This window comes from Cibotium barometz, chromosome 5 (assembly GCF_041138505.1).
Source record: "Cibotium barometz isolate CiBa-2024 chromosome 5, ASM4113850v1, whole genome shotgun sequence".
Classification (NCBI taxonomy): domain Eukaryota; kingdom Viridiplantae; phylum Streptophyta; class Polypodiopsida; order Cyatheales; family Cibotiaceae; genus Cibotium; species Cibotium barometz.
Genome location: NC_141050.1, coordinates 50,299,518 through 50,327,442, shown reverse-complemented (window position 1 = coordinate 50,327,442; position 27,925 = coordinate 50,299,518). Strand labels below are relative to the sequence as shown.

Here is a 27,925-nt window from a genome sequence, read left to right as displayed (position 1 = left end):
GAGCGGCAACAAGAAATGCTTGGTAAATTCGGCCGCCCACATGCTGACCGCGGTTACTGACTGCGGCGCTGAGTCATTTTCACCAGGCAACTATAGGATCAGGGCTGGGTCGCCCTATTGCAGAAAGTAGAGAGAGAGAGAGAGAGAGAGAGAAAGCAAGACCCTTTTTCCTGCACGACAGGGTCGCACAACAGAGCTTCGTGGCTATGGCGTATTTTACCCCTGTTTCTTCTCCTGCAAGCCCCCTCGTGTAATGCCTCAACAGCCCGCCATCGCTCCCCGCAGGTAGCATTTTAAAGCCTTCCGTCATGCGGGCTTCCCTCTTCCTGCTGTTGCAGCTCCTGCTCCTGCTCGTGCTCCAGCTCCAGCTCCAGCTCCATCGAGTATCCTGCAATTCAGAAGGTTTGACTCTGTCTCCCTGTCTCTCTTTCTGTTTTTCTCTTTTACTTTTGTCTCCGGATCTGACCTGTTACAGGTCTACAGCCTCCAACAAGACAGCTCTGCCCTACCAACATTATGATACAGAGCATTTTTCCCCGCCTCTCAGTTTCCCCCGCCCAAGGGATCTTGCCCACGCTATGTTTTTCTCCGATTTTTTTTTTGAGAATGTGGAGGTGTACGGCCATCTCTGCAAGCAGGAAAACAGCTCAATGTGCTCCCCACTTTGTGTGCGAGCTTCCGGCTTGCATCACTCAACCATTAGGATCATGCTACGGAGCTGCTGCTGGCCCAACCAGTTTATGTTGACTGTATGGTGACCTCAGACGTGGCCTCCACTACCCTGTACATGACTTTGTGACCCTGGATAAGACCTACAACGGATCGAGTTGGAAAGCAGCATCACACCCTCAACTGTGCTCGATTACTTTGATCTCAAACAGCACAATGCCCTATTTGTGTCGATTTGTCAGAAAAAGGGCCCTGTCTCACAGATAGGATATGCCCCTCACTGTCATGGACCAAGTAGCTTTTAACTTGCTACCATAAGTACCCCATATGTATACTTGAACAATGCTTTGTAACTAGTTTTGAATTAGCATGGTTCCTGCCAGTGGGTTCTAGGGAGGCATTGATCTGATCCCTTCTTTTAAAAACTTGACTTGGACCCATTACAGTGGACATTGGCATCGGAAAATGGGACTGTAGACATTATGCCAAAATGCATGAATGGGACAATATGATGTACAGCTTCATGCATTTGTGAATGCAGTTGAAACAGGATGTCATTAAGGTCTATGTTGCAAATGAGAGTACAGTACACAGTCCATCTATGAAGATATGCATTTGAGAATTATCTGGAAAATCCAGTGTCATCAGTGCAATGGGTATTCACCAATGCAGCATAATTTGCGTTCTGGCTGGCATGGAAATCAATTTTCATCCATGAAGTAACATGTTTCAAGTAGTCAGTCATATCACGTGGAGGAGGTCTGATTGTGGTGTTTCAAGCGTTACTTTTTAGATGTTGGAGTCTTTTGTGACAAAGACATTCACACTCATTCAAGATTTATGGCTTAAGGTTGGGCCTTCACTTCACACGGTGTGCTCTTCAACTCAGTCCTTGTTGACTTAGTCAGGGGTCGCTTAAACAAGCAGGCGGCATCAGTAGGATTTAGGCATTAGAAAAGGAAGGCCCCTGAACTTGTGGATTTGGCAGCAATATGGCTGGCCGAGTTGAACATGTAGGCTCATAGCAAGAAAGTATAAGCTGGATGTGCAGCAGCAATGGGGTTCATTAGAGTAAATGTGAGCTGGGCTAGAACAAGCAAGGGCTACAGTCAAAGTGTGGAGCGCAAGGGGCAGCTGAAGAAAGTCTTTGTCAGCTGATTTGCACATGCAGGAGGAGGAGGAGAGCTGAATTCTTTATGACCAGTCGCTTGGGGTTGATGTGTTCTGGAAAAAAAGCAAATCCCTTCTATTCTAGAATTTGACCTTTATTTACCCTAGCCACCTAAAGGCTGCTAACTTTAGTCTTGCCCTTGTGATGTGTGGAGGGGCATTAAATATTTTTGCACCTTGATGCAGATGAAGATTGGGTAAAAAACGAGACCTTGGTTGTCTTCATCTTTACCATGGTGGCTGGCCTGTCAACATGACTCAGGTGTGGATTATGAAGGACAGACATTAAATCTTGTGATGTGTGGAGGGGCATTAAGTTTTTTTGCACCTTGATGCAGATGAGGATAGCTAAACATTTTTGGGTAAAAAATGAGCCCTTGGGTAACTTAATCTTCAGGAGCTGCTCTTGTCCCACCATGGCCTGTCAACATGACTCACAATTGTGGAGCATGAGGGACAGCTGAAGACAGGTGTTGTCCTTGCCAAGCCAATGGGCCAGCATATTGGGGCCCAATCAGTCAAGCTTAATGCCATACATTTGGCCGCTTTTGCTTAGAAGTTTGTATTGAATAGCCCTTGATGGTACGAGTGCCATTGATGGCCTTGGTGCTCCGGGATCAAAGGTGCCATGCATTGAGATATTCTCATGGGTCAGCACAGGTTAAAACTTTTTAAGGAAATGAACTAAAATATAACCTCACAAACCGTATGGTTGAAGTCTTCTATGTCCGTAAGTTGAAACTGCATAGAAAAAGGTGATAACAGTGCATAGAAGATGGTGCTTTGTGATGCTCTTGAGCATATCGTGTGGAATGTACTTGTGGTTGATATTATATGTTTTTGAAAATGGAATTATGCTGAGTAAGTTCTCATTTTGGCAAGCAGGTGACGCATTGCATAATCTAAGGCTTGCTCTGACTGATCCAAGCAATGTGCTACAGAGCTGGGACCCCACTCTTGTGAATCCATGCACTTGGTTTCATGTCACTTGCAATCCTACCAATTATGTAATCAGGGTGTAAGTACTGTATTCCCTGCATATAACCCTGCTTTGCAATGCTTTTGTGATACCACCATGAGTAGTTTTTAGTGTGAGTTATCTTCATGACCAGCAGGGACACGAGATGGAAAGTAACACCATTTTCTGTTATTCTTCATGCAGTGACCTTGGAAATGCTCAGTTGTCGGGCAGCTTAGTGCCTGATCTTGGTGATCTTCAATATCTCCAGTATCTGTAAGTTTTTGCCTCTTCATTAGAAGTGCATTATATAGTTTGCTAAAATAGATAGGCTGTGAAATTCAAAGTCTCGAAACTCCACTGAGTCATATAAGGGTAGTGAAATGAAGTGACCTATGATCTCTGGGAGTCCACCCACTTAGTGGAGTTTTATCCTAATCCTCTAGCTTTCAAGTGCATTTTTATGGTTTTGCATCATTGAAAGAGCAAGTTCACGACAAGACCCTTGCTAGGGCTGTACACCTATCGGTGCACAACAAGCTGGCTATGGGAGGAAACAAGGGAAGCTCTGATGCAGCTTGGACAATAGGCACAGTTTAGCCTGCAGGCAGAAAGACAGAAGGTAGTTCATGTCCTTGGAATGCCATTATCTTCAAGGCTGCCGAGTGTGACCAGAGTAGTGTTGACAAGCTGGCACTCAACTCTAGTATCGGGCTTCATTCACTTGTGTGGCGTCAAATGTTTGTGCATTGGGTGTATCTGACTGGTTTTAGGGAGAGGTTTGTTTCCTTGCATGCTCCAGTGAGCCCTTTTCATTTGGTCTTCTTTGTGTTTGGGTGGGAAGTCCTGCGGGCAATGTCTCATACTAGACAATGAATATGAAAAGATTTTATTTATATTTCCAGTCTTGCAAAGTCAGCAGTTTCTGTGGCTGTGGGTTTTTGTCCATAGTCCAGAATATCTAGGTGGCAGCTTCATTCTCTTATCAATATAATGTGTTTTTTTTAAATTTGAGGGGATGTTATGTAGCTGGAGCTAATCCTCGGATTAGTAGGCCTAATCCAGTAGGGTCGGCCTTGGGATTGGGAGATAGCAGGCAGATACAGTGGGCTAAAGTTCAGAATTAATAAAACTAGGCTACTTGATATATATAGTAGGTTAGCTATTTATAGCGGCAATTATCACAATGTAAGTGATACCTTCGGTTATTATTTGGTAGTCAGTTGTGCGGTGCACTTCTGATGGTTCAGTGCCTGGACCAAAGTTTCTACTCCTGTCGCGGACATGGCAGATCGCAGATAGTCTTGTCGAGGGCCTTTGTGGGCAGGCACTAGTGGTATGGGATGCTAGTGCTGACTGGCATGTATCTGTGGAGTGTAACCTTAGCCCTTGGCTCGGGGGTGGATCGAAGTACTGATCCTATGGTTGGGTGGTGAGCTTGCTTGCACCCCTTTTACTGGGTTTTCTCTAATCTTGTGTTGGACTGTGTTTAGGAGATCTTGGTTGGATAGGTTTGGGAGGCCTCTTACCTTGGTATCAGAGCGACCTAAACGCTAAGTCTACAAAGGTTTGCGTGTTTTTCATGGTTTATATTGCATCTGGTTTCCAGGTATTTCTCTCAGCACCTTAGTTGATTTTGTCGTTAAGATGTATGCTTTCTAGGGTTATTACCAGGTTGAAGTATGTGGATTTTGAGAGAGAGGGATAAGGAGACTCGTGTGTATAGGGGCAGAAATCTGAGAACTCTTGTTTACCTTGGTCGACTTTGTAAAGGCAGAGCTTGTTAGGGTTTTTGTACCCTAGACATGTAAAACATGTGGGCAAGGCCTTGGATGTGCAACCTTGGGTTGTACTTAGCCTGAGCTCACCATAGAGTAGGGCAGCATGCTTTGCTTCATGTAGTCTTGTTGAGAAGGATCTAAGGAGACATGGGTGTTGCTCAAAAGGGAGTGACAATGTTGTAGTGCGACAATTAGAGTTGCATTTGCCAAGAATCCAATGTTTCATGCTCACATGAAGGTGAGCTTATCATGGATGGAGAGGTGAAGCTTGTCTATTGCCCATCGAGAGAGAATTGAATAGATATTTTCACAAAGGATCTTGGGAAAGATTCTTTGTAGCGCCATCTTTATCGACTCGGCGCTGGACCGAAGAGGTAGTTTACCTACAGGCAGACATTGAGGAGGGGTGTTTGAAAAACATTTGTAGCATTTGGACGCTCGACAATTCCCAGTTGAGACGTTGGATGGTGGCCAAATGTGGCCAGATGGTCAGGAGATGGCTTATGTAGACTTGGCACTCTGCAAGTAGGATGCATGCTTGTGTGGGCTGTGACCGCATTAGTGGGTGCTGGTGGACAAAAAATTGAGGACACTGTTAATGAGTTGCGGGCCCGTTTGAGGGTTCAATTTGGTCTAAGATGGCTGTGGGAGTTGGGCTAAGTCTCTATGGGACTTTGTTGTAGTCTAATAGTTGGATGATATAGTCGGTTGGGCATTTTGGACCAAGTCGTGTGTTGTCGATGTGGTCGTCCCACGTCTATGTTGACCCTTGGTGCTATATATAGATTAGTTTGGCAGTCTTTGTTCATCATTGAGTTCATTGTGTTCAAGCACTCTTGTAAGCAAGACATTCTCCGTCAAGAGTCTAACTAGTTCGCCATCATAGCTCCTTACTTGGAGCACACGTGTGGACAGGCAACCACGAGTTTGTAATCAAAGTTTGCAACTATTAATATTGTTTACCCTCCACTTCTTTCTACAATTCATGGCTTTGTATTGTGAAGGTCTTGCTTCCACTATTGTGTTTTCTTACACAACGCATGATTGATATGACCATGCTACTGTGAGATTGGTGCAAATGTGTGTTGTTTTTGGTTGTTTTAGTCTGTTTTAGGCTGTTTTCGGCCTGTTTTCAGCTTGTTTTTGTTTCTACAACAATCCATAGCATTTTTGCATCTACCCATACGTGCTAGACAGTTGTATGTAGAGTCTATACAATGCCTGCACATGTTTTATAATTTATTGATTTTACTAAGCTGAATTACTCAGTTTTAGATGTGGGATGCATGTCATGGCCCTGTGAAAATGGAACAGCACAAGTGTGTGCATGGTGGTTGCTGAGTCAAAATATTGAATGATTCACATGGGGGGGGTGCCCGGACAGAGTTAATGATGTGTGGACATCCCTAGGTGTGAAGGGGGAAACTAGAACATTAAAATTTTAATGTTTAATGAAGGTTGCCCCTAGGCCTTAGTGGCCCCTAGGGAACTTTAATATTTATTAAAGTTGGGGCCCTAGGATTATTATGGAGAGGGGCAACTCCACTTTTGGAGTGCATGCCTCTCTCTCTTCTCTCTCTCTCTCTCTCTTGCTTTTTGGGAGACAAGCGTGCATTCTCAAGCGTGGAGGAGAAAGGAGAAGAAGTCGACTGCTGAATTCTGTGCTGCTGCTGTTTTCCTCTGCAAATCCAGTCGTACAGTCCACGTGTGCAGTCCGTATTGCACTGTATGACTGCAAGTACAGTACGGCTGCTGCACTTTGCTGCAGATTTCTCTGTTGGTGCAGGCGGCGCTGAATTGCTGAGCAGACACAGGAGCTGCAGGTTCTGACAGAAGCCGTACAGCAGGTACAGCCGAACGACTGCTGTCTGGTGGCTATATTGCAGGTACAGAGATGTACAGCAGGTACAGCTGGGAGCAGGTGCATCAGTTCATTCAGGCGACATCAGAACTGGCCGTACAATTCTGTACGGACAGATTCTGACACGTGTGCAGAGGCTGTACGGATTGATGCAGTACAGATTTTCGGGTGTGCACAGTTGGGTATTACACTGAAGTGGATGCTGAGAGGAAGGTACAGACAGGTACTCCCACACGTGATGCAAAGCTGTTGAAACAAGTGTGCAAGTATAGATTGGTACAACTACTTCCTCATGTGCAGATCCACGAGCTGACTTTGGTAAGCTCCGCATCTGTTCATCTATCTCTCTTTCTATTGTCTTATGTCTATTGTAGATTTGATCTATCTGGCCCCTTGTGAGAGGAGGGGTATGGCAGATTGAAAAGGGTGGAGAAAGAGGTTGAACAGTGAATGTATGTAGGAGTTGAGATGTTGAATCATGTGCTTGAGATATGCCAGATGTATGCTCATGGCTGCCGTGCTTAGTGGTCTTGGCTGATCAGAGGAAGGTACAGTGTGTTGCTTTGAGACACAGATCTGTGTGCGTGAATCCTCTGTGCTAAGAGGTATTGTGGGTTGTCAGATTAGACATACAGGTGTACTCTCTTGGCTGATTTTGATGTACTCAGCCTTTCACACTTTTGAAATTGAATAAAGAAATACCGCAAGGGGCGCCACTTTGGGGCCAACAGCTGTCGCTTTGTTTTCAGATTTGGGCACTCTAGCTCCAATCTGTTTTGTTTTCACATCTAGACTACAAGTGGACGGGTGACCGCTAGTCTACCGCACTCTGGTTTCTATCAGAGGCCGGTTTCAGATGCACATGCAAGATTTTGAGTTGTATTCTTATACATGAATTGGAGATATTCATGGAGTGTTTTGGTTTTATTGATTTCATTGTTTGTTTTCTTATTTATGAAGGCTTGTGAATATGGTGAAGAATCAAATGCCTGCACGTGTTGAAATATTTACACTAGGATTTGGTGTATTGGGTCAAAGGCCGAATGTTGTAATATTGATTATGATGTTTTGGATAATTTGGTGCTAGACACAAGAAGCACCTCCAAAACTTGTAACATTAACTTTCCTTGGCAATATGACATAAATTCCAAGGGGGGATGGCATCCCATTGTGGTCCTTGTGTGGTGTCAACAAGTACTCAAGTTGTGCTTGTGGTTTAAGTGGAAAACACCTTTAATTAAGTGAATTAAGTGTTTAATTGCATTAATAGTCGTGTGTGAACACTCCCCCATGTTACATTGGTATGAGAGCCCAACTTTCCTTTAAACTAAGGAAAACGGTTTGATCAATGGGATCCACAAGATTATTAGTGTGGTTAAGCCAAAGGCCTACTAGTCCACTAGCCTACTAGTGAGGCATCTACTAGAGTTTGAGAGATTTCGACGGCGGACGATTCAGGAATAATTTTTCTCACAAGCCAATTGCTTGTGCAAGTTATGCATAAAAACCCGATTTGAGAACCATATGATTACTTGCTCGTGAGAGAGGACTAGCTATATAAGAAAATCCGCTTTTGGATCTTGGAATATTTGGCAATGATAAGAAGACCTCCTCTTCATACTTGAGAACAAGGAAAATTCGATTCTGACGAACATAAAAGCCTAAGTATATTTTTAAGTTTTGCAAGATTGTAGTATTTGTTTTATTTCCTTTTGTAGTGAGTAAGATTGTTGCATTTGTTATGTGGATACCTTACCCTTGTAATGTTGCAAGGAGTGGTTTCAAAAAAACAACATGGATGATCTTAGTCTTGAAGACTTGGAAAGCAATACCATGGTCTAAAGGTCCATTCAAATATGGAGAAGGTCTTTGTACTATACTCGGAGTCTCTCTGTTGTTCTAGGCACAAACACAAGTGGTACTATTCTTGGGGCCAGGTAACGAGTCACAAGTGGTACTATTCTCGGTGCTCATTGGACTTGATTGGATCAAGTGATACTTTTCGCAGATCTATGTCAAGATTAGGATCAATGATTCCCAGATCCTAGGGTTAAGTGGTAGGATTCTTGAACCTTGTTAGATGAGCTTGTCGAAAGGACTCTTGGAGAGATCATATGCGTGTGATAGGATCAAGGGTAGGATTCTTGGACCACTTGACCATTGCGCATTTGGAATGTTGGACATGTCACCTCGAGCTCTCTTTTAGTCCATTTTATCCCCTTTTTTATCCAGATATTCATTTGATACTTTTAGGGATTTTTTCCATATTTCTTAGGCTATTTTACGTAGTTTTATTTGTTGTGGACATTTGTGGTCCCATGCTACTGGCCGACTGCACTACATGAGATGTATATAAGCATGGCCATTGTGCCTTCATTATTAATTCAATACATACAACATTTTTAGCCTCTAGCTCAAGTGTTGGATTTCTCTTGGTGGCTGCCTACTCTCTCTTGTGTGATCTCTATTTGCATGCGCTTCACATTCACATATTCTCACATGGTATCAGAGATCTGGTGCTTCCACAGTTCAGCATGGCCATTGTGCCTTCATTATTAATTCAATACATACGACATTTTTAGTCTCTAGCTCAAGTGTTGGATTTCTCTTGGTGGCTGCCTACTCTCTCTTGTGTGATCTCTATTTGCATGCGCTTCACATTCACATATTCTCACATGGTATCAGAGATCTTGTGCTTCCACAGTTCAGCAAGAAGAGTTTTTAGCCTGCGTTTGTTTCTCCTTTGCTCCCTTGGCGGTTGTGTTTATAAATCTACTTCATCGCACAAATCAGCGTTTTTTTGTTGCGTTTCTTCTACAACTTTGCGTTTATTTCCTAGCCATCCCTCTCCTCTCCCAATTTGTATTTTGTCTCTACCCCGAACTAGTGGTAGCACCATGCACTTGCTCCAGTAGCCTCTCCCTCCCTTACTTCATCGGGCATCAGGTTGGCTCCCGTCTTCACCTATGTGCCTTGATCTCCGGTAGGAGTACAGTTCTACATCTTTGTTTCACCTAACCTAGCATCTAGGGAGGATTGGGCAACCCCCGGGTGCCTACTTGTAGTCTTTCCGTTGTAATTCAAGAGGAGGATTTCATGGCTTCTACACCGAGCGTCATCTCTTTATCTATTCCTCAACTTCCCAAGGAATAGAACCGATTATCTTGATTGGGCACTACAGATGAAGACTCTCCTTTGATATCATCGGCTATGGAGTATTGTTTCTTGTACTAATGCCTCTCTCGATGCTACGTCTCCTCGGGTTGAGATTGATGCCTGGGCTGGCAAAGATGCAAGGGCTCATGTCTTTATCTTCTTCAACATAAACCCTCTACTGCTTGTCAATTTGACGACAATGATGAGGAAATTGCAAAAGAATTGTGGGATACCATCCTTAGGAGGTATCACTATGAACTCTGCTTAGAAGGTAGCCTTGGAGAATCAGCTCTCCAACCCATAGTAGCAATAGAACGGGAACGGGAACGGGAACGAGCCATAGGGGGAATGGGAACGAGGGGGAATGGTAAGGGGAACGAGAGAGAAAGAGAGAGAGAGGAAAAAGTGCGTAGCCTTGCGGCCTTGCCTTGGAAAGTAGGAGTCGATGTCTAAAGAGACTCGAGAGAGGAGCCCACTCGTGACTCAGAGGTGTCAAGCAGGCATGCCGCACGAGCCTAGGAAGTATGCGGGCAGGCGACAATACGGTACGTCTTTCAAGGATATCCACAGGCGGCTCGCAACAGCAGGTACACTTTTTTTTTTTCTTGGCCAAACATAAAAAACGTTCCCCAAAGGGGGAATGGTAGCCAGACATTCCATGTAACTGTTCCCCCACGTTCCCTTGGCCGTTCCCATGCCAAATCGTTCCCCCATGCACGTTCCACCCGGGTTAGGCATCTCAGCCTTGGGGGAACGCGTTCCACCTGTCACGTGCATCCCGCACTTGGATGCCACGTAGACATTTCTGTACAGTAGGTGCAGGACCTGGGATGGTGAACTGGTCCCATGTGAGCCCAGTCCGGGACGAGTCAGCCAGGGATCCATCTCAGTCGTCCGAGGTCAGGTGTGCATTGTCCTGCACATGAGTCCAAGGTCAGGTGTGCATTGTCCTGCACATGAAGCAGTGCCAGTCCGCGCTGTGAGTCTCCCTCTGGAATGATGTCACGCCAGGATGCTGCCCCAGAAGCATGCGCAGGTTGGACAGCATAGTATAAGTGTGAAAACACTTTAATAATTAAATTCAGTCGTGGAGCTCCCTGAAGCCAGCCGACTGCATAAAGTAGAGGGTATAAATACCCAAGACATAAATCATTTCACTCATCTCATAATTCACCAAGTGCTCCAAGCAACCAAGGGCCAGGACAGCCAAGAACATTGCTAAAGCAAAGGGGTGAAGGACTGAAGGTCAAGGGCAGGTTTTCCAGCCAAGAAAAGGTCAAGTACTTTGTATTTGTTTCAGATTTACATCATTCTAATAAAGCAAATACACCATCCGTGGTGGGGGCCCTACAGAGGGTAATTGGGACCCAATACTGTGTCCTTCTCCATCTCCCCCTTCTCTCTCTATTTTCTGCACATCGTCTTTCAGTTTGTGCGTTAATTCCGTCGCGAAAAGAGTGCTGTTTTCTGAGTTTTGAAGTACCGATCCTTCTCCGAAGCTTCCGCATATTACAGTGGTATCAGAGCTCACTTCAAGGACAAAGATTCAGCAAAGAAAACCAGAAAATTTTTTCGCTTGTGTGGTTGGTTTTTAGACGCCGGTGGACTACCCCTTTCGGAGTGACTCCTGTCCCTCGAAGGACGGTTGGTTTTTAGCCTCCGGAAGCCTCCGGAAGTCTCCCACACATATAGTGGATGGTCAGATTGCGTTCCGGAAAGGAATTGCATTTTCCCGCTATGGCGAACTTCGGCGACGAGAGAGAACCAGAACCATGGGACCAGAGTGCACCAGGCAGCCCAGCGAGGGCACCCGGCTTGAGTGTACAAGACATGTTCCAGTAGATGATGCGAGCAATCGCAGACCAGACAACCAAGTTGGATGAGCAGAAGGCGCGGATTTTGGCTCTGGAGGAGCGTTCTCGCTCGCCAGCGTCGCGTTTTCCATCTCCTCCTCCCTCTCCTTCCGTATCCCAGATACCAGATTCTCGTCACAGGGACCCTCTCGCAGGGTCACAGCCGCAGCCAAGCTCCTTGCTTGAGATGCAGATGCGCGCATTGGAGATTCGACAACGCGAAGACGACGCCATGCGACGAGTGGAACACGAGCGTTACCTCAGAGCTTTGGACGCCAGATTGACACTGGCGGTGCCCTCGAATCATTTTCTCGAGAAAATGAATTTCAGTAAGTATAATGGTAAACTCGATCCCACTACTCTGTATTCATGGTTACATCAATTTGAAGCTTACTTTGCCGCAGTTAGGAAATCAGATATTGACAAAGTGATCTTAGCCAGTTGGCACTTGGAAGGTGAGGCCATTCCTTGGTGGACTCAGTGGGCTCATGCCCACACCAGATCAGGTATGGCAGCTTATGGGTGGGACGAGTTCGTCCGTGACCTTAAGCAGCGGTTTTTACCGCCCCACTACCTTGAGCGACTCGAAGACGAGTTCAGGGGTGCGCGTCAGAATGCGCAACCAGTCCTTCAGTTTGCCAATAGAATTTCGACCTTGTGTCTACAATTAGGCTTATCTGATGCGGACAAGAAAGGGCAGTTTTTGTATGGCTTGGACATGCAAATCCAATGGGAGGTGCGTATGTTTAGGCCAGCCACCTTTGAGGACGCACTCTCGCTTGCGCAGAGTGCAGAAATGAAACACAATGGTGGCAAGCCCAAGACTTCCCAGCCGGCTTCTCCCAAGGCTAACACCTCGGGGGGCAAAAGCCAGAACCAGACGGGGTCTTCCCCAGGACAGAGCCCGGGAGCCTCTGGCTCCAAGAACTCGAACAATGCGTCTAAGCTTACACTCCGGACCAAAAAGCGGAGGGAGGCAAGACAGGTGGCAAGTTGAGTGCTGAGGAGCTTTCTCAGTACAGGAAGGAGGGTAGATGTTACTTTTGTCACACAAAAGGACATACTTCTCGGGATTGTCCGAAGAAGCCTCCAAAGGCCGCCGCCGCCTCCACAGCTTTTGTGGTGAGCACAGCTCCCCCACAGATCCCAGCGGCTACCCCTACTTCTTCAACCCCCGGTGCTTCAGTTGGAGCAATTATTACCCAGGAGCTCGAAGATAAGCAGAAGGGCGCCCATGACCAGGGCACACGTTCCAGATTGATCGGAATGTGTTAAACACCCCGGTGACCATTAAGTGTGAGCCAGGTATTCCAAACTTCCGCTCATAAGCCACTTGCAGGCTAAGCGAGCAGTCAGGAAAGGCGCACAGTGTGCGATGATTTACATCCAGACAGCCCAGGCGGTGGCCAGTGCTTCCGAGAAGTACTCGGTTCTCCATGAAAAGTTCCAGAAGATTTTTCTTCGGGACAGTCTCCCTCCCCAGCTTCCCCCGTCCAGACCGGAGGATCACAAGATTGACCTCCTCCCAGGCTCGGAACCCCTGAGCAAGTTTCCGTATCGCCTTTCTAAGGCAATGGAATCGGAGTTGGACCGCCAACTCCAAGAATTGTTGCAAGCTGGCTTCATCCGCCCCAGCGTGTCGCCATTTGTAGCACCGATCTTATTTGTCAAGAAGAAAGATGGGTCTTCTCGGTTGTGTGTCGATTATCGTGCACTCAACAAGCTGACTATCAAGAGCAGATTCTCGATGCCTCGAATTGACTATATTCTCGAGAGGCTGAATGGAGCTAAGGTGTTCTCTAAATTGGATTTAAAGAGTGGGTACCACCAGGTTTGGATTGTTGAGGGGGACATCCCCAAGATAGCTTTCCGTACAGAACGGGCCCACTATGAATTTGTGGTTATGCCATTTGGATTGACGAACGTCCCAGCTACATTTAACCGCATGATGATGCGTATTTTCCGGGAGTTGATTGGAGTGTGTGTGTTCATATTTCTGGATGACATACTCATATTTTCAGCTACAGTTGAGCAGCATGACATTGATGTGGAGAAAGTCCTTAAGTTGCTGGAAAGCAACGAGCTCTATATCAATGAAAAGAAGTCAGAATTTTATCTGTTCCAGGTATATTACTTGGGATATATAATCAGTGCCGAAGGCATTCGACTTGATCCGGCTAAAGTAGCCGAGATTGTTAACTGGGAAGTACCTCAGACCGCTTATGACATTAGATCATTTGTGGGTATATGCCAGGCATATTCCACCCACATTGACAAGTTTTCTGATCTCTCGGCAGACCTCACCGATCTGCTAAAGGGAGTGAAAACAAGGAGGCAAAAGATTCGAATGACTCCACGAGCGTTGGAGGCATTCCAGATTCTCAAGGTGGCTTTGTCAGAAGCGCCTTGTTTAGCCCTTGCCTCGTGGGACGAACCATTTCAGGTGATCACCGATGCGAGTAACATCGCAATTGGAGGTGTATTGCAACAGAATGGTCATCCAGTAGCTTACAAGTTACATGTCTCGTAAGTTACTGCATGCCGAAAAGAACTACTCAGTCTATGATCGTGAACTCCTCGCAGTCATACAGGCCTTGAAACATTGGAAACATTTCCTGTATGGCCGTGACTTCGAGGTCCGCACTGACCATCAGGCATTGCGCTGGATTCAGACGATGCCAAGTGCACAGTGGAGTGATCGACAACACCGCTGGAGTCAGATATTCCAGCAGTTCGGTGGTATGATTGAGTACCTTCCAGGAAAGGCCAATCCCGTGGCCGATGCTTTGAGCAGGAAGGGACAAGTATCTACGATTCAGACCACTAGACTTGACCTTGTTGGTACAGGACTAGAAGACATGAAGCACACGTACTCGGATTCCGAGGAATTCGGTACACAGTGCGAACAGGCATTGGATGCCACAGGACCATGCCATTTTCTGATACGCGATGGTTGGCTTTTCTACAAAGGCCGACTATGTGTCATGAAATCATTCCGGGCAGCTCTTCTCCATGATGCCCATGACGCCATTACGGGTGGTCATAGGGGCATGAATTCGACTCTGGAGAAATTAGAACGGCAATACTATTGGCCAAAGATGAGGCGTGATGTGTTTACATATGTACAACGCTGTGACATTTGTCAAAAGGTGAAAGCTCCTTGTGGAAAGAAGATAGGGTTGTTACAGCCTTTGCCAATTCTTGAGGGTCCTTTCCAAGACATTTCGATGGACTTTGTCACAAATCTGCCTCCCAGTCCGAGTAAGCGTAATACACAGTGTTTGACTATTGTTGACAGGTTCAGCAAATTTGTTATGCTTATTCCTTGCAGGGCCAATGTGACCGCCGAGGATGTTGCCCAGCTATTCATTCGGCATTGGTACCCGATTGGTGGGATTCCTAGGACCATAGTGTTAGACCGAGATGCCAAGTTTACCAGTCATTTTTGGAGGGCATTGTTTGATAATTTTGGTACTAAGTTGAATTTTCCCAGTGCATTCCACCCACAGACAGATGGCCAGACAGAGATATACAACCAGTTGGCCTTTGATGTGCTGAAGTGTTATGTCCACGATCAGCAAGGTAAGTGGGAATCGTTTTTGCCTTTAGTTCAAGCTGTTTTAAATGACTCTTTTTCTTCAGCTATTGGCAGGACTCCATATGAGGCAGCGTTTGGAAGACCTTTCCAGTCGTCGTTAACCAGGACTTCGTCTTCAGTACCGGAGGCGAACAGAGTGACGGAGTCTTACCAAGAGATCCTAGAGTCCATTAAAGACAGATTGGCTAAAGCGCAAGAGGCCTACACTCGACAGGCCAATAAAGACCGAAGGGACATGAAGTTTTCGGAAGGAGATTGGGTATATCTTCGGATTATGAAGCAAAGATTGAAGCAGGTCGGCAAGCGATGCCCAAAGTTGTCTTTCAGGAGCTTCGGACCATTTCCCATCCGAAAAAAGATTAATGAGGTGTCTATGCAGTTAAAGCTACCTCCGAGTTGGACTATGCACGATGTATTTCATGTCAGTTGGTTAAAGCCATATGCAGGTCCACCCCCTTCAGAGGTCAAAGACGAAGCGGAACCAGACATCATTGATGAAGCAGAAGTAATGGTTCCAGAACAGATCCTTCTGCACCGTTTCAAGCATGGCTCAGGCCGAAGACTACGACAGTTCCTCACGAAGTTTCAGGACCGAGGAACTCATGAAGCGGTATGGCTCGACAAAGAATTTTTCAAAGACTATCCGGCATTATTGACGGATTATTTGGAGGCTATGCAGCTTCCGTCAAGTTAAGCAGAAGGGGATGTCACGTGCATCCCGCACTTGGATGCCACGTAGACATTTCTGTACAGTAGGTGCAGGACCTGGGATGGTGAACTGGTCCCATGTGAGCCCAGTCCGGGACGAGTCAGCCAGGGATCCATCTCAGTCGTCCGAGGTCAGGTGTGCATTGTCCTGCACATGAGTCCAAGGTCAGGTGTGCATTGTCCTGCACATGAAGCAGTGCCAGTCCGCGCTGTGAGTCTCCCTCTGGAATGATGTCAGATGTGCTGTGTATCTGGTTTGCAACTGGATGCCAGACATCTGTAGGCATGTAGGTTTGCATGTAGAGATGGGGCCAGCCCATAGGGCTACCCCAGTGCAAGGATTTGCATTTTGCATTCTTAGTCTGGGCATGGGGGAGGTGTAGAACCACCCCCAAGGGGCCAGGAGGGCCCAAGATTTGCCCACCAGCCAAGGCATGGGCTGGAGGGGCTGTCGGCCAGCTGTACTACTGCTGGACAGGTAGCCGACCAGGTCTAGTATCCTACCCACCTAGTCGGCCAGGTGTAGGGAGCTGTCCCACACCTCTGCGCAGCATGCCCAGCAGCCAGGATGCTGCCCCAGAAGCATGCGCAGGCTGGACAGCATAGTATAAGTGTGAAAACACTTTAATAATTAAATTCAGTCGTGGAGCTCCCTGAAGCCAGCCGACTGCATAAAGTAGAGGGTATAAATACCCAAGACATAAATCATTTCACTCATCTCATAATTCACCAAGTGCTCCAAGCAACCAAGGGCCAGGACAGCCAAGAACATTGCTAAAGCAAAGGGGTGAAGGACTGAAGGTCAAGGGCAGGTTTTCCAGCCAAGAAAAGGTCAAGTACTTTGTATTTGTTTCAGATTTACATCATTCTAATAAAGCAAATACACCATCCGTGGTGGGGGCCCTACAGAGGGTAATTGGGACCCAATACTGTGTCCTTCTCCATCTCCCCCTTCTCTCTCTATTTTCTGCACATCGTCTTTCAGTTTGTGCGTTAATTCCGTCGCGAAAAGAGTGCTGTTTTCTGAGTTTTGAAGTACTGATCCTTCTCCGAAGCTTCCGCATATTACACCACCGTTCCCAAGGGGTGGAAACGGCGTTCCCTGCTACTATGCTCCAACCTCAAGATTGCTGGTACTCCTAACATCATGGAATTTGTTACAGAGTTCATAACCATTCAGAAGGGGTTCGTCTCGACTCTCTTTGGGGAGCAAAGCTTCCGATTAGGACTTTGTCAATGGACTCCTCGCCAAATTGCCCGAGACTTTCTATGCTTTTTGTGATACTATATTACTTCTTCCTTCTACTCCTCTAAATACCATTGTTGGCATGCTTCAGGATAGGGCCATGAGAAAGAAGACTAGCTAGGGTACTTTCGAGACCCTTCTTCAGGCTAAGGGTAAAAGAAAATGGCAATCCAAGGTCTCCACGAGCAACAAAGGTGACCACAAGTCTGCCAACAATCTCTCTCATAAAGAGCTTACCTGTTATTATTGTAGTCTCAAAGGTCACATTCAACCTAATTGTTGCAAGGATAAGAGAGAAGGTGGTTTTGCTAAGAAATCCCAAATCAAACGTCTTCATGCACCAACCAAACTCAGAAATCCTCTTCCACCAAGGAGATCGTCTTTATCGGTATTGAGGAGTTTCCTTTTGACTCTCCTATTCCTTCCACCTCATGTTGTACGGATTGGGTGGTTGATAGTGGGTGTACTACGCAATTGACTCCTGACATGATCATTCTTCATGACATTCGTCCCAGCTCTTTGACGGTGTCCATTGGTGATGCTTCCAACTTGGAGGCATCTTCGGTTGGTAATGTGCGACTTTAACTCTTCCTCGGGCCAGTCTTCTACCATTCGGGACGTGCTTCATGTTTCCAAGCTCTCTAACAATCTTCTCTTAGTTTTTCAGATTGCGGAGAAAGGATATGGTGTCTACTTTGACAGTTTCGTCCTTGAGATCATCGACACCAGCACCTTACAGATTGTTGCCATAGGTATCCAGGAAGGTGGTCTTTATTGGTTGAAGGACTTTAGAGGCTCTTTGATTGAGTCCCAATCTCATATGTTGCAACTTCTTCACATCTATCATGCCTTGGTAGCTCATATGGATACGGATTTGTGGCATGCTCGCTATGGGCATCTGAATTATACTTCTCTGTAGTTGCTATCTTCTCAACAGATGGTCGAGGGTCTTCCGCCACTGAAACCCTCCCAGTCCACTTGTGTGGCTTGTCTTCATGGCAAGTAACATTGAGATGCCTTTCCTCACGAGGCTACTCATCAGGCTTCTCATATTCTGGAGCTCATTCATATGGACTTGTGCGGTCCCATGCGAACTACTACCCAAGGAGGAGCCAGGTACTTTATGCTTATTATTGATGATTACTCACACAAAGTTTGGGTTTATCTCTTGGCAGAAAAATCTCAGGCTTTCTCCTGCATCCAAGAGTGGGTGGCTTTGGTTGAGACTGCGAACACACATAAGGTTCGGTAAGTCCGCTCCGACAATGGAGGAGAATTCATCTCCAAAGCCTTCCATAATTTTTGCTCACAGAAAGGTACAAGCCGTCAAATTTTAACACCTCACACTCCTCAACAGAATGGTGTGGTTGACCATTGAACGCAAGAACATGACTATTCAGGAGATGGCCTGTACCATGCTTTTTTCTTCTGATCTTCCTTTCTCTTTCTGGGGAGAAGGTGTGAGCATTGTCCATACCATGCTTTTTTCTTCTGATCTTCCTTTCTATTTCTGGGGAGAAGGTGTGAGCATTGTTGTTTACATCATCAACCGTTCTCCTACAAAGGCGGTTTCTCATACGACTGTCACGTGCACACCAGTCAGGTGTACAGTGACATGGCTTCATTCTAGCATCATTAGCATCACAGATTCATCAGGTATTTTTACCAGCATTTAATCAGCATTTTACAGGCATTTTTAGGCATTTTATGAGGCAGCCGACTGGTATTTTATGAGTATTTTATGGGGATATGAGCTGGCCGACTGCATTAGTGCTGGCCGACCAGCCCTCTCAGACACATATATATAGGCGCCTCTCCATTCAGTAGTTCATCAGCCACTCAGCCATCAGGAGGCTCATCAGAGTGAAGCGCATCATCCTTTGGATCATCTGGCGTTTCAGCATATCAGCCTCAGCAGCATATTCAGCAAACGCAGCCTCCTCTGGAGCATCATGCGTTTCAGCCCACCATCAGCATCAGATAAGTTAACGCATCACTTTCAGTAGCATCTTCAGTTAACGCATCTTCATCAGCAGTCGTCCTCAGCAAACGCAGCCCCATTCAGTTCAGTCCAGCCCATCAGTGCTGCGTTTCATCATCAGGACAGCATTCAGCATCATAATCAGCAGTTCATCCCGCATTTCCAGCATATAGTCAGCATATTCAGCAGCACAGATCCAGTTGGATCTCATTGTAACCGCATTCATTCATTTAATATAGCTGCACTGCATTGACACAGACTTGTCTATCTCTTGTATATCTGTTTGTCTCTTAAATATCATTAAGTGCAGTTAAGCCAGACTAAGGTTGTGATTACTACGGTCACCATCCCTCACATGTCACATTGGTATCAGAGCGTTACAGGGTAACCAGCCTTAGAGCATGTTTAGTTCATCAGTCATTCAGCCAGTCATCATTTTTATCGCTTCCGCACAGTTAAACCCAGTTCTGAAAATTTTGCAAGCCACCCTTAGGGATTTTCCCTTAGGTCTGCATTAGTAACCCATTCATCTGCATTCTTGCACAGCATATAGGGTTGCACATGGTTTGCATAGCAGTCATCCTAGCAGTCATCTTAGCAGTCAGTCCTGCATACATGTTACCCATGAACTCTCAGGGAAGAAGGACATCCATCATCAAAGGAGCACATAAGTTTTGGCTTCAACTGGCAGCAGGGGGTTTCTCTTCCACAGAAGACGGAAGTTTGCTCCAACATTCGCCTCAGGAGGTTCAGAGCTTCAGGTACGACGGAGATGGTAGGTGAAAGGTTTCCAGGAACAGGTCAGGGGTGACTCAGGTAGTTGCCATTCAGTTCCCGCAGTACATAGAGTTTTGGCTCAAGGATTTCACTCCTGCAGACGGCCTCAGTCCCAGCAGAAGACAGAAGGGGGTAGTGGTTCGGAGGAGAAGGATCGCAGAAGAGTCGAAGGTTGCCAGGTTTATCACCCAGCAACAGTTTAGCAGCGGGGAATGTCACGTGCACACCAGTCAGGTGTACAGTGACATGGCTTCATTCTAGCATCATTAGCATCACAGATTCATCAGGTATTTTTACCAGCATTTAATCAGCATTTTACAGGCATTTTTAGGCATTTTATGAGGCAGCCGACTGGTATTTTATGAGTATTTTATGGGGATATGAGCTGGCCGACTGCATTAGTGCTGGCCGACCAGCCCTCTCAGACACATATATATAGGCGCCTCTCCATTCAGTAGTTCATCAGCCACTCAGCCATCAGGAGGCTCATCAAAGTGAAGCGCATCATCCTTTGGATCATCTGGCGTTTCAGCATATCAGCCTCAGCAGCATATTCAGCAAACGCAGCCTCCTCTGGAGCATCATGCGTTTCAGCCCACCATCAGCATCAGATAAGTTAACGCATCACTTTCAGTAGCATCTTCAGTTAACGCATCTTCATCAGCAGTCGTCCTCAGCAAACGCAGCCCCATTCAGTTCAGTCCAGCCCATCAGTGCTGCGTTTCATCATCAGGACAGCATTCAGCATCATAATCAGCAGTTCATCCCGCATTTCCAGCATATAGTCAGCATATTCAGCAGCACAGATCCAGTTGGATCTCATTGTAACCGCATTCATTCATTTAATATAGCTGCACTGCATTGACACAGACTTGTCTATCTCTTGTATATCTGTTTGTCTCTTAAATATCATTAAGTGCAGTTAAGCCAGACTAAGGTTGTGATTACTACGGTCACCATCCCTCACATGTCACAACGACTCTAGAGGAGGCTTTTTTGGACCGAAATCTTTTCTCTCATTTAAGGGTTTTTGGTTGTGATGCCTATGTTCATATCCCTGATTTTGAAAGATCTAAGTTTGATCCCAAGTCCAATTCCTTGGATATAGCTCTCATTCCAAAGCTTACAAATTATGGGATCCAGAGTCGCGATCCTCGGTTATTTCTCACGATGTTCACTGGGTTGAACCCTCATCAGATTATTCTCGCTCTTATCTTGAGCTTACCATCGAGGTCCTTCCTTCTTTCTCGGCCACCCCAACTCCACTACTAGCTTCTCCACCATCAACTTCTTTACCCCCTGCCTCTCCACCCCCACTTTCTCTTCCCGTGGCTCCTCCTCCTCCTCCTCTTGCTCCTGTGCAATGGAGGATTGCCCCCAAGATTCCACGATGGCTGAAAACCACTGTGCGTGATTCTCATCTCTCCGATATTGAATTCATCACCTCGCTGATTCTTAAGCACAATCTTTGACACGGGCATGGAGATTACAGCAGCTTCGTTATTCTTCTAACCTCGCCATGATGAGTACAATGATACAATCATATGAGCCTACTACAGCTAAAGAGGCTCTTGCTCTTCTTGAGTGGCGGGCAGCCATGGAGACCGAGATTGATTCCATTGAAAGGAATCGTACATGGGAGCTTGTGGACCGGCCTCTGTATCGATAGGTTATTCGGGTCAATTGGGTATTTAAGACCAAGTTTCATGCTGATGGATCTCTGGACAAACACAAAGCCAGATTGGTTCCAAAGGGGTACTCTTAGATTGAGGGTGTGGATTATGAGGAAACTTTTGCTCCTATAGCCAGATACACCACCGTTCAAACATGTCTTGCTCTTTTTGCTCTTGGGTACTAGCCTGTCAAGTCTGCCTTTCTTAATGGTGACTTAATGAGGAGGTGTATGTTGAACAACCTCAAGGTTTTTAGGTTCTTGGACATGAGGGTAAGGTGTATAGATTCCACAAAGCCCTTTGATAAGATTGATGCTTTCTTTATTTCCTTTGGATTCTAGAGATGTTTTGCAGATAATCTCTACGTCTTTGCTCATGATGCTTTGCTCCGCGTGATTGTCTTATATGTTGGTGATTTATTGATTCACTAGTTCACATCTTGCCAAGATTGAACAACTTTGGTCAAATTTAGCTCAGATGATTGATTTAGGACTTCTCCACTACTTTCTATCAGTCTTTTGGTGGAGTGTTTCTTAGCGAATACAGATATTTGCAGCAGCTCGTGGAGACATTTGGGATAACCTAGTGTCGTCCAATTTCTTATCCGATGGATCCTAACTCCAAGCCCTCCCGTGATGATCCCTCCCCCCTCTTTGAGGACAGTACACAGAACTGGAGGCTTGTTGGTTCTCTTATTTATTTGACTTACACCAGGCGCGGCATTTCTTACAATGTGAGTGTTCTCAGTCAGTTTTCTCCGCTCCTCGATATTCTCATTGGTAGGCTGCTCTGAGGGTTCTCCGATACTTATCCGATACCTTGGACTATGGTCTCTCTTTTAGAGGAGGCACTGAGCTTGTTGGATACTCGCAAACATCTGCAATCCGAGTTCAAATGTGGCAACAATTGCAAGCATATCCATGGATCACAAATATTTTTTTATGTGGTGACTTTAATGATGCACGAGACTATGAAGACAATAGCTCTCATAGATCACACATGATTGCTTTTGAGAAAAGGACATGCAAAATGTACTACGAAGCATGATAGTGTGTGACTTGTGGAAGCATCTGATGCCTACCCAAAAAGGATATACCATCCATCACAATGCAGTCAATGACTATTGGGCCGGATTGGATCGTTGGTATATGCTAAATGTAGATCAGCTTGATGCCTTTACTTGTGCTGTGTCCATAGACTTCTCTATGCAAACTTTCGATCATTTCCCTTTATGGATGAATTTGTATTTTGGTATGACTACCCATGATGTACCCTTGCCTCTTAATAATTTGCTTATAGTCAATAACAGCTACCAGACACATCAGCTACGCAAAGTTTTGGTGGAGGCTGAAATTCAGCTTGTAAAGCTCCATATGTAGATAGATGTAGATCTGGCATGGTATAGATTTGCAATCAGGCTCCAAGATGTTGCTCGAAAATATGGGAAATGGTATATAGGCATGGAAAGGCAAAATGTGTTGAATGCAAAATCAACAATACAATTAATGACGGAGTATATTTAGTATAGGAGACTGGATGATCTTCTAGAGGCCCAAAATTGCCTGAAATGCAATGATGCCAGGAAACTTCAAAAATGGCAAATTAGGGCAAGAAAAAAAACTCTCAAGGAAAAAGGTTACCCTTCAAAGGCCTTTTTCAAGAATCAGCATACTTCCAAGCAGAGTCAGTCCATTAATAGACTCAAAAAGAACAATGGGCAGTGGACTCAAAATAAACATCAGCTAGAGACAGAAGTATAGAACCATTTTACCGCTCTTTTTGCTACCCCTACACAGCCATTGCAGCATGCACGTCGCGTTTTTTTGCAACAGGTTAACCAAACTGTTATGTCTCAGAAAGCAATGGAAATGGAAAAGAGTGTGTGTGTGTGTTTTTTTTTTAAACTTAAAAAAAAAAACAGAGGAAGAGTTGCATGATGTCGTGCGTGGTTTAGGGAAATGGAAATCTCTTGGCTGGGATGGCTTGGCAGTAGAGTTCTATGAACTATGCTTCACATTTTTTAGGAGGCCTCTTCTCCGAGATTCTTTTGACCTTCGAGATCTTTCCTTTCAACAGTTGGAGGTGTTTTCCCATTGTTTCTGATATCTCAGTAGTATCTGTCCCACCTTGGGACAGCTATGAATCCTTAAAGAAGCAATGGCTTCACAAAAAAAAAGTGTGCACACACACACACACCCCTATATAACACACCCCCCTTCCCCCCCATCATAAGGGTGTGTGTGTGTGTGTGTGTTATATCTATAGGGGTGTGCACACACACGCACGTGCACACATATATACACATACATACATACCTACATACATATATATACATACATGTGTGTGCGCGCACGCACACACACACACATTATATATATACATACACATACAGTGTACACATACATGTAAATGTCTACGTAAACGTAAATGCATATGTATACATATACATATACATATACATATCATACATGTATATTATATTATAATGTACATATATATATATATATATATATATATATATATATATATATATATATATATATATATATATATATATAGAGAGAGAGAGAGAGAGAGAGAGAGAGAGAGATTTTTGAAAGGAAGTAAGTGTTGTTTTCTAATATTGTTTGGCTTACATTTGTACTTAATCCAGGGAACTCTATAGCAACAATATTAGTGGAGGCATTCCAAAAGAGCTAGGCAATTTAACAGAGCTAGTGAGTCTTGACTTGTATCAGAATAAGTTCACCGGAGGAATACCTGATACGTTAGGAAAGCTGGTCCATCTCCGTTTCCTGTGAGACACTCTTCCATGTCCTTCCTCTTCAGCTGTCTTTCTTAGTGCATACTTTTATACAATACTGTATATAGTGTTTGATACATGCATGCAAAAGTTTAAGATTATCCATGAACTGATGGGTGTTTATTCTTCTTACATGTTGCACAGCCGATTGAACAACAATACTTTGGATGGTACCATTCCCGTTTCATTGACGAATGTCAATGCCCTTCAAGTGCTGTAAGTATTGACTGGGGACTTACGTTACTGTTCTAGAAGGAATAAGGTTTTAGTTGTAGTGGTTGGTGGGTCCGTACCCTTTACACACTTCTCCGTAGAGTGATCTCAAACCTGACACACGCACACAGTGCACACACGTTTATATATATGTATGTGTATACATTTGTGGGTGGGTCCATACCCAAGTGGCTATTGTACCACACTGCACAGTAGGATGATCTCAAACCTGACATAGATATATTCTATCTATTTATGTGTGTGTGTGTGTGTGTGTGTGTGTGTAAACACACACAATTCTCTCCAAACAATGCTTTTAGCTGTAGTTGTAGCTAGCTCCATGCTCCCTTTATGCCTTTTCACCATGTAACCTTCTTCGAAGCTGCTTTCAGTGATCTCTCAAACAACAATCTATCTGGACGGGTTCCCACGAATGGTTCCTTTTCCCTTTTCACTCCAATCAGGTATACAGTCTTCTTAGTTTTTTTATCGTATGTCATAGGGTCCTGGGAATCAATATTACAATCAACAATGTGGTCTCCCTTGTACTCATGCTTGGGGCCACCCCCTGGGATCCTTTTTATATCTTTTAATGATTTGATCCTTTTCCAAATTTCATGGCAGTTTTTCTGGCAACAGCAATCTTTGTGGTTCTGTGGTCGGTAAACCATGCGCTGGGGAACCTCCGTTTCCTCCCCCACCACCTTTTCAACCACCTCCGAGTCCTTCGAACAGTGCAACTAATGGAGGTGGAACATATCTGCTTTGAGCTCTAAAACTGATTGCAGCCAATGCTGGATACAGGACACAATGCCTGTGTAAGCAGGGTCCATCCAGACAGCCCAAGGGATGGACAGGCAATCGTGCCTGTCCAATTCCTGGCGGTCCCATGGACAGGGGAGTGTTCTGTATCCACCCGAATTATGAAGATAGAACTAGTGCTACCCAATTTGTGCAGTGCGAGTGTATGAATGTGTATTGCCACCAGCAGACTATGGACTGATTCAGGCAAATTTGGTGCTGTAGGAAGAGGATCATCTTCAAGTACAGGTGCTATAGCTGGTGGAGTTGCTGCAGGTGCTGCTTTGATTTTTGCAGTTCCTGCGATTGGTTTTGCATGGTGGCGAAGGCGCAGGCCTCAAGAGCATTTCTTTGATGTGCCAGGTACATTCGTATCGGGTGGTGTAAACATTACTTCAGCATTTCTGTGTTGAACGAAGCTGTGAAGAAACTTGCACTGTGTGAAGTCAAATAGAGAGAGAGAGAGAGAGAGAGAGAGAGAGAGAGAGGGATGGATTCCAAACCTGTGATTATATCTTTTGAATGCAGCTGAAGAAGATCCTGAGGTGCACTTGGGGCAGTTGAAACGTTTCTCCTTGCGTGAACTTCAAGTCGCCACAGACAACTTCAACAATAGAAACATCTTGGGTAGAGGTGGGTTTGGTAAAGTATACAAAGGGCGTCTAGCTGACGGCACACTTGTGGCCGTAAAGCGCTTAAAGGAGGAGCGGAGTCCAGGTGGAGAATTGCAGTTTCAGACGGAAGTCGAGATGATAAGCATGGCAGTTCATCGCAACCTCCTTCGTCTGAGAGGGTTCTGTATGACCCCTACGGAGCGGCTTCTTGTTTATCCCTACATGCCAAACGGAAGTGTCTCTTCACGATTGCGGGGTGAAATCTCGTTCTCTTAGCCTAATGTATTCTAAGTCTACTTGTCCTTGTTTTTTTGTTTTTTTGTTTTGTTTTGTTTTTTTTTTTTGGGTTGGGGTTTTTTTGTCATGTGATCCCTTATCAATCCCATATCCGAACACATCTTCTTAGACTGGTTAAGAACAGTCCTGTTTTGTGGGATGGGCGGGATTTCTGTTCCATGATTTAGGGTAGAATTTCTTTCTTAAAAGAAGTCACTTACTTTGCAGAAAAGAAGAAACATGTTGTTGCTTGTGTGTGTCCTCCAATCTGCTCTTGATATTTGTGGCTGACAGTTCTAGACATCACTTCGCTTCCATGTTTTGCAGACAGGAATCCCGGAGAGCCACCTTTGGATTGGCCCACGCGAAAGAGAATAGCCTTAGGTTCTGCCAGGGGGCTTTCATATCTTCACGATCACTGTGATCCAAAGATCATCCATCGAGATGTTAAAGCTGCCAACATCCTGTTGGACGAAGAGTTTGAAGCAGTAGTAGGAGATTTTGGGCTGGCAAAACTCATGGATTATAAAGATACACATGTAACAACCGCAGTGCGTGGCACCATCGGGCACATTGCGCCGGAATATCTCTCCACAGGGAAGTCTTCTGAGAAAACTGATGTGTTTGGCTTTGGGATTATGTTGCTGGAGCTCATCACGGGGCAACGGGCATTTGACCTTGCCCGACTTGCCAATGATGATGATGTCATGTTACTGGATTGGGTATGTTATCAAAAGAGGTGCTTGCATCTAGTCATTTTGTCATGCTTGGGAAAGTATTTTTTGTTGTATGGCCTGGCCGCAGCAACGTGTGCGTCACCTACTTATTATTATTTTAGGGATGAGGATACATTTTAACCCTTTTTTTGGTTGTCTGTGTGCAAATGACATTGCTTGTGAACCAGGTGAAAGGTTTGCTTCGAGAGCGGAAGATTGACATGCTTGTTGATCCCGACTTGAAGTCCAACTACGAAACTCATGAAGTGGAGCAACTGATTCAAGTTGCTCTACTCTGCACACAAAGCTCGCCAATGGACAGACCCAAGATGTCGGAAGTGGTGCGCATGCTGGAAGGTGATGGCTTAGCAGAGCGCTGGGAAGAGTGGCAAAAGGTCGAGGTGGTCCGCAGTCAAGAGGTTGAGCTTGTCCCACATAGGAGTGACTGGATTGTGGACTCAGTGGACAACCTACATGCAGTCGAATTGTCGGGTCCAAGATAGTGATAACCACCTCTCATCTCCTGATTCAACCTCTGCTGTTAAAAAAATCAAAATTTGGGGCCTCAATATATAACTAAATCTTGAGTTCTTGTATATTGAGTTCAGAGTAAGAAAAAATATTTTGCTGGCCTCTTCTGTCATAATTTGTGAAAGGTCACGATAGACGTCTCCGACAGCATATGCATGCTCTTAAAGCCGAAGAAGGTTGTAACAAGATTCTTGGCAAGCCTAGAGAAGGGGAAAATTGGTTAAAAAAACACCACTAAGCAGTGGCGGTTGAATCAGGTTCTCAATTATCAAATGCCTTCTGAGGGTCAGGTGTTCTTGGCTTCTTGTAATTGTCTCCTTTTTCAAATTTTGCCCTCACTGCCCTCACTCATGGTAATGATGGCATGATGGTAACTGTACAATACTCACATTACAAACAAGCTCAACCTACAGATGGTTTGGAGGGTTGGGATGGTTTTTGTGTTTCATCTCCTCATGGTACTTGCAGATTGGGAAACAAGCCGAATATATCTTTGACTTGGAAATGGTTATCTGGTATGATCCGAAAATTTCAGTTCAA

At 45.2% G+C, this 27,925-nt stretch overlaps 1 protein-coding gene across 1 annotated transcript; it reads left to right on the top strand.

The window, feature by feature from the left end:
* Nucleotides 1–27,925, top strand: LOC147638606 (LRR receptor kinase BAK1-like). The gene is made up of 11 exons (XM_086798521.1): nt 1–402; nt 2,725–2,857; nt 3,002–3,073; nt 24,085–24,228; nt 24,379–24,450; nt 24,840–24,911; nt 25,072–25,196; nt 25,474–25,611; nt 25,777–26,118; nt 26,466–26,860; nt 27,043–27,925. The coding sequence occupies exons 1-11, from the start codon at nt 309–311 to the stop codon at nt 27,355–27,357; spliced, it is 1,902 nt and encodes a 633-aa protein (XP_086654647.1). The 5' UTR covers nt 1–308; the 3' UTR covers nt 27,358–27,925.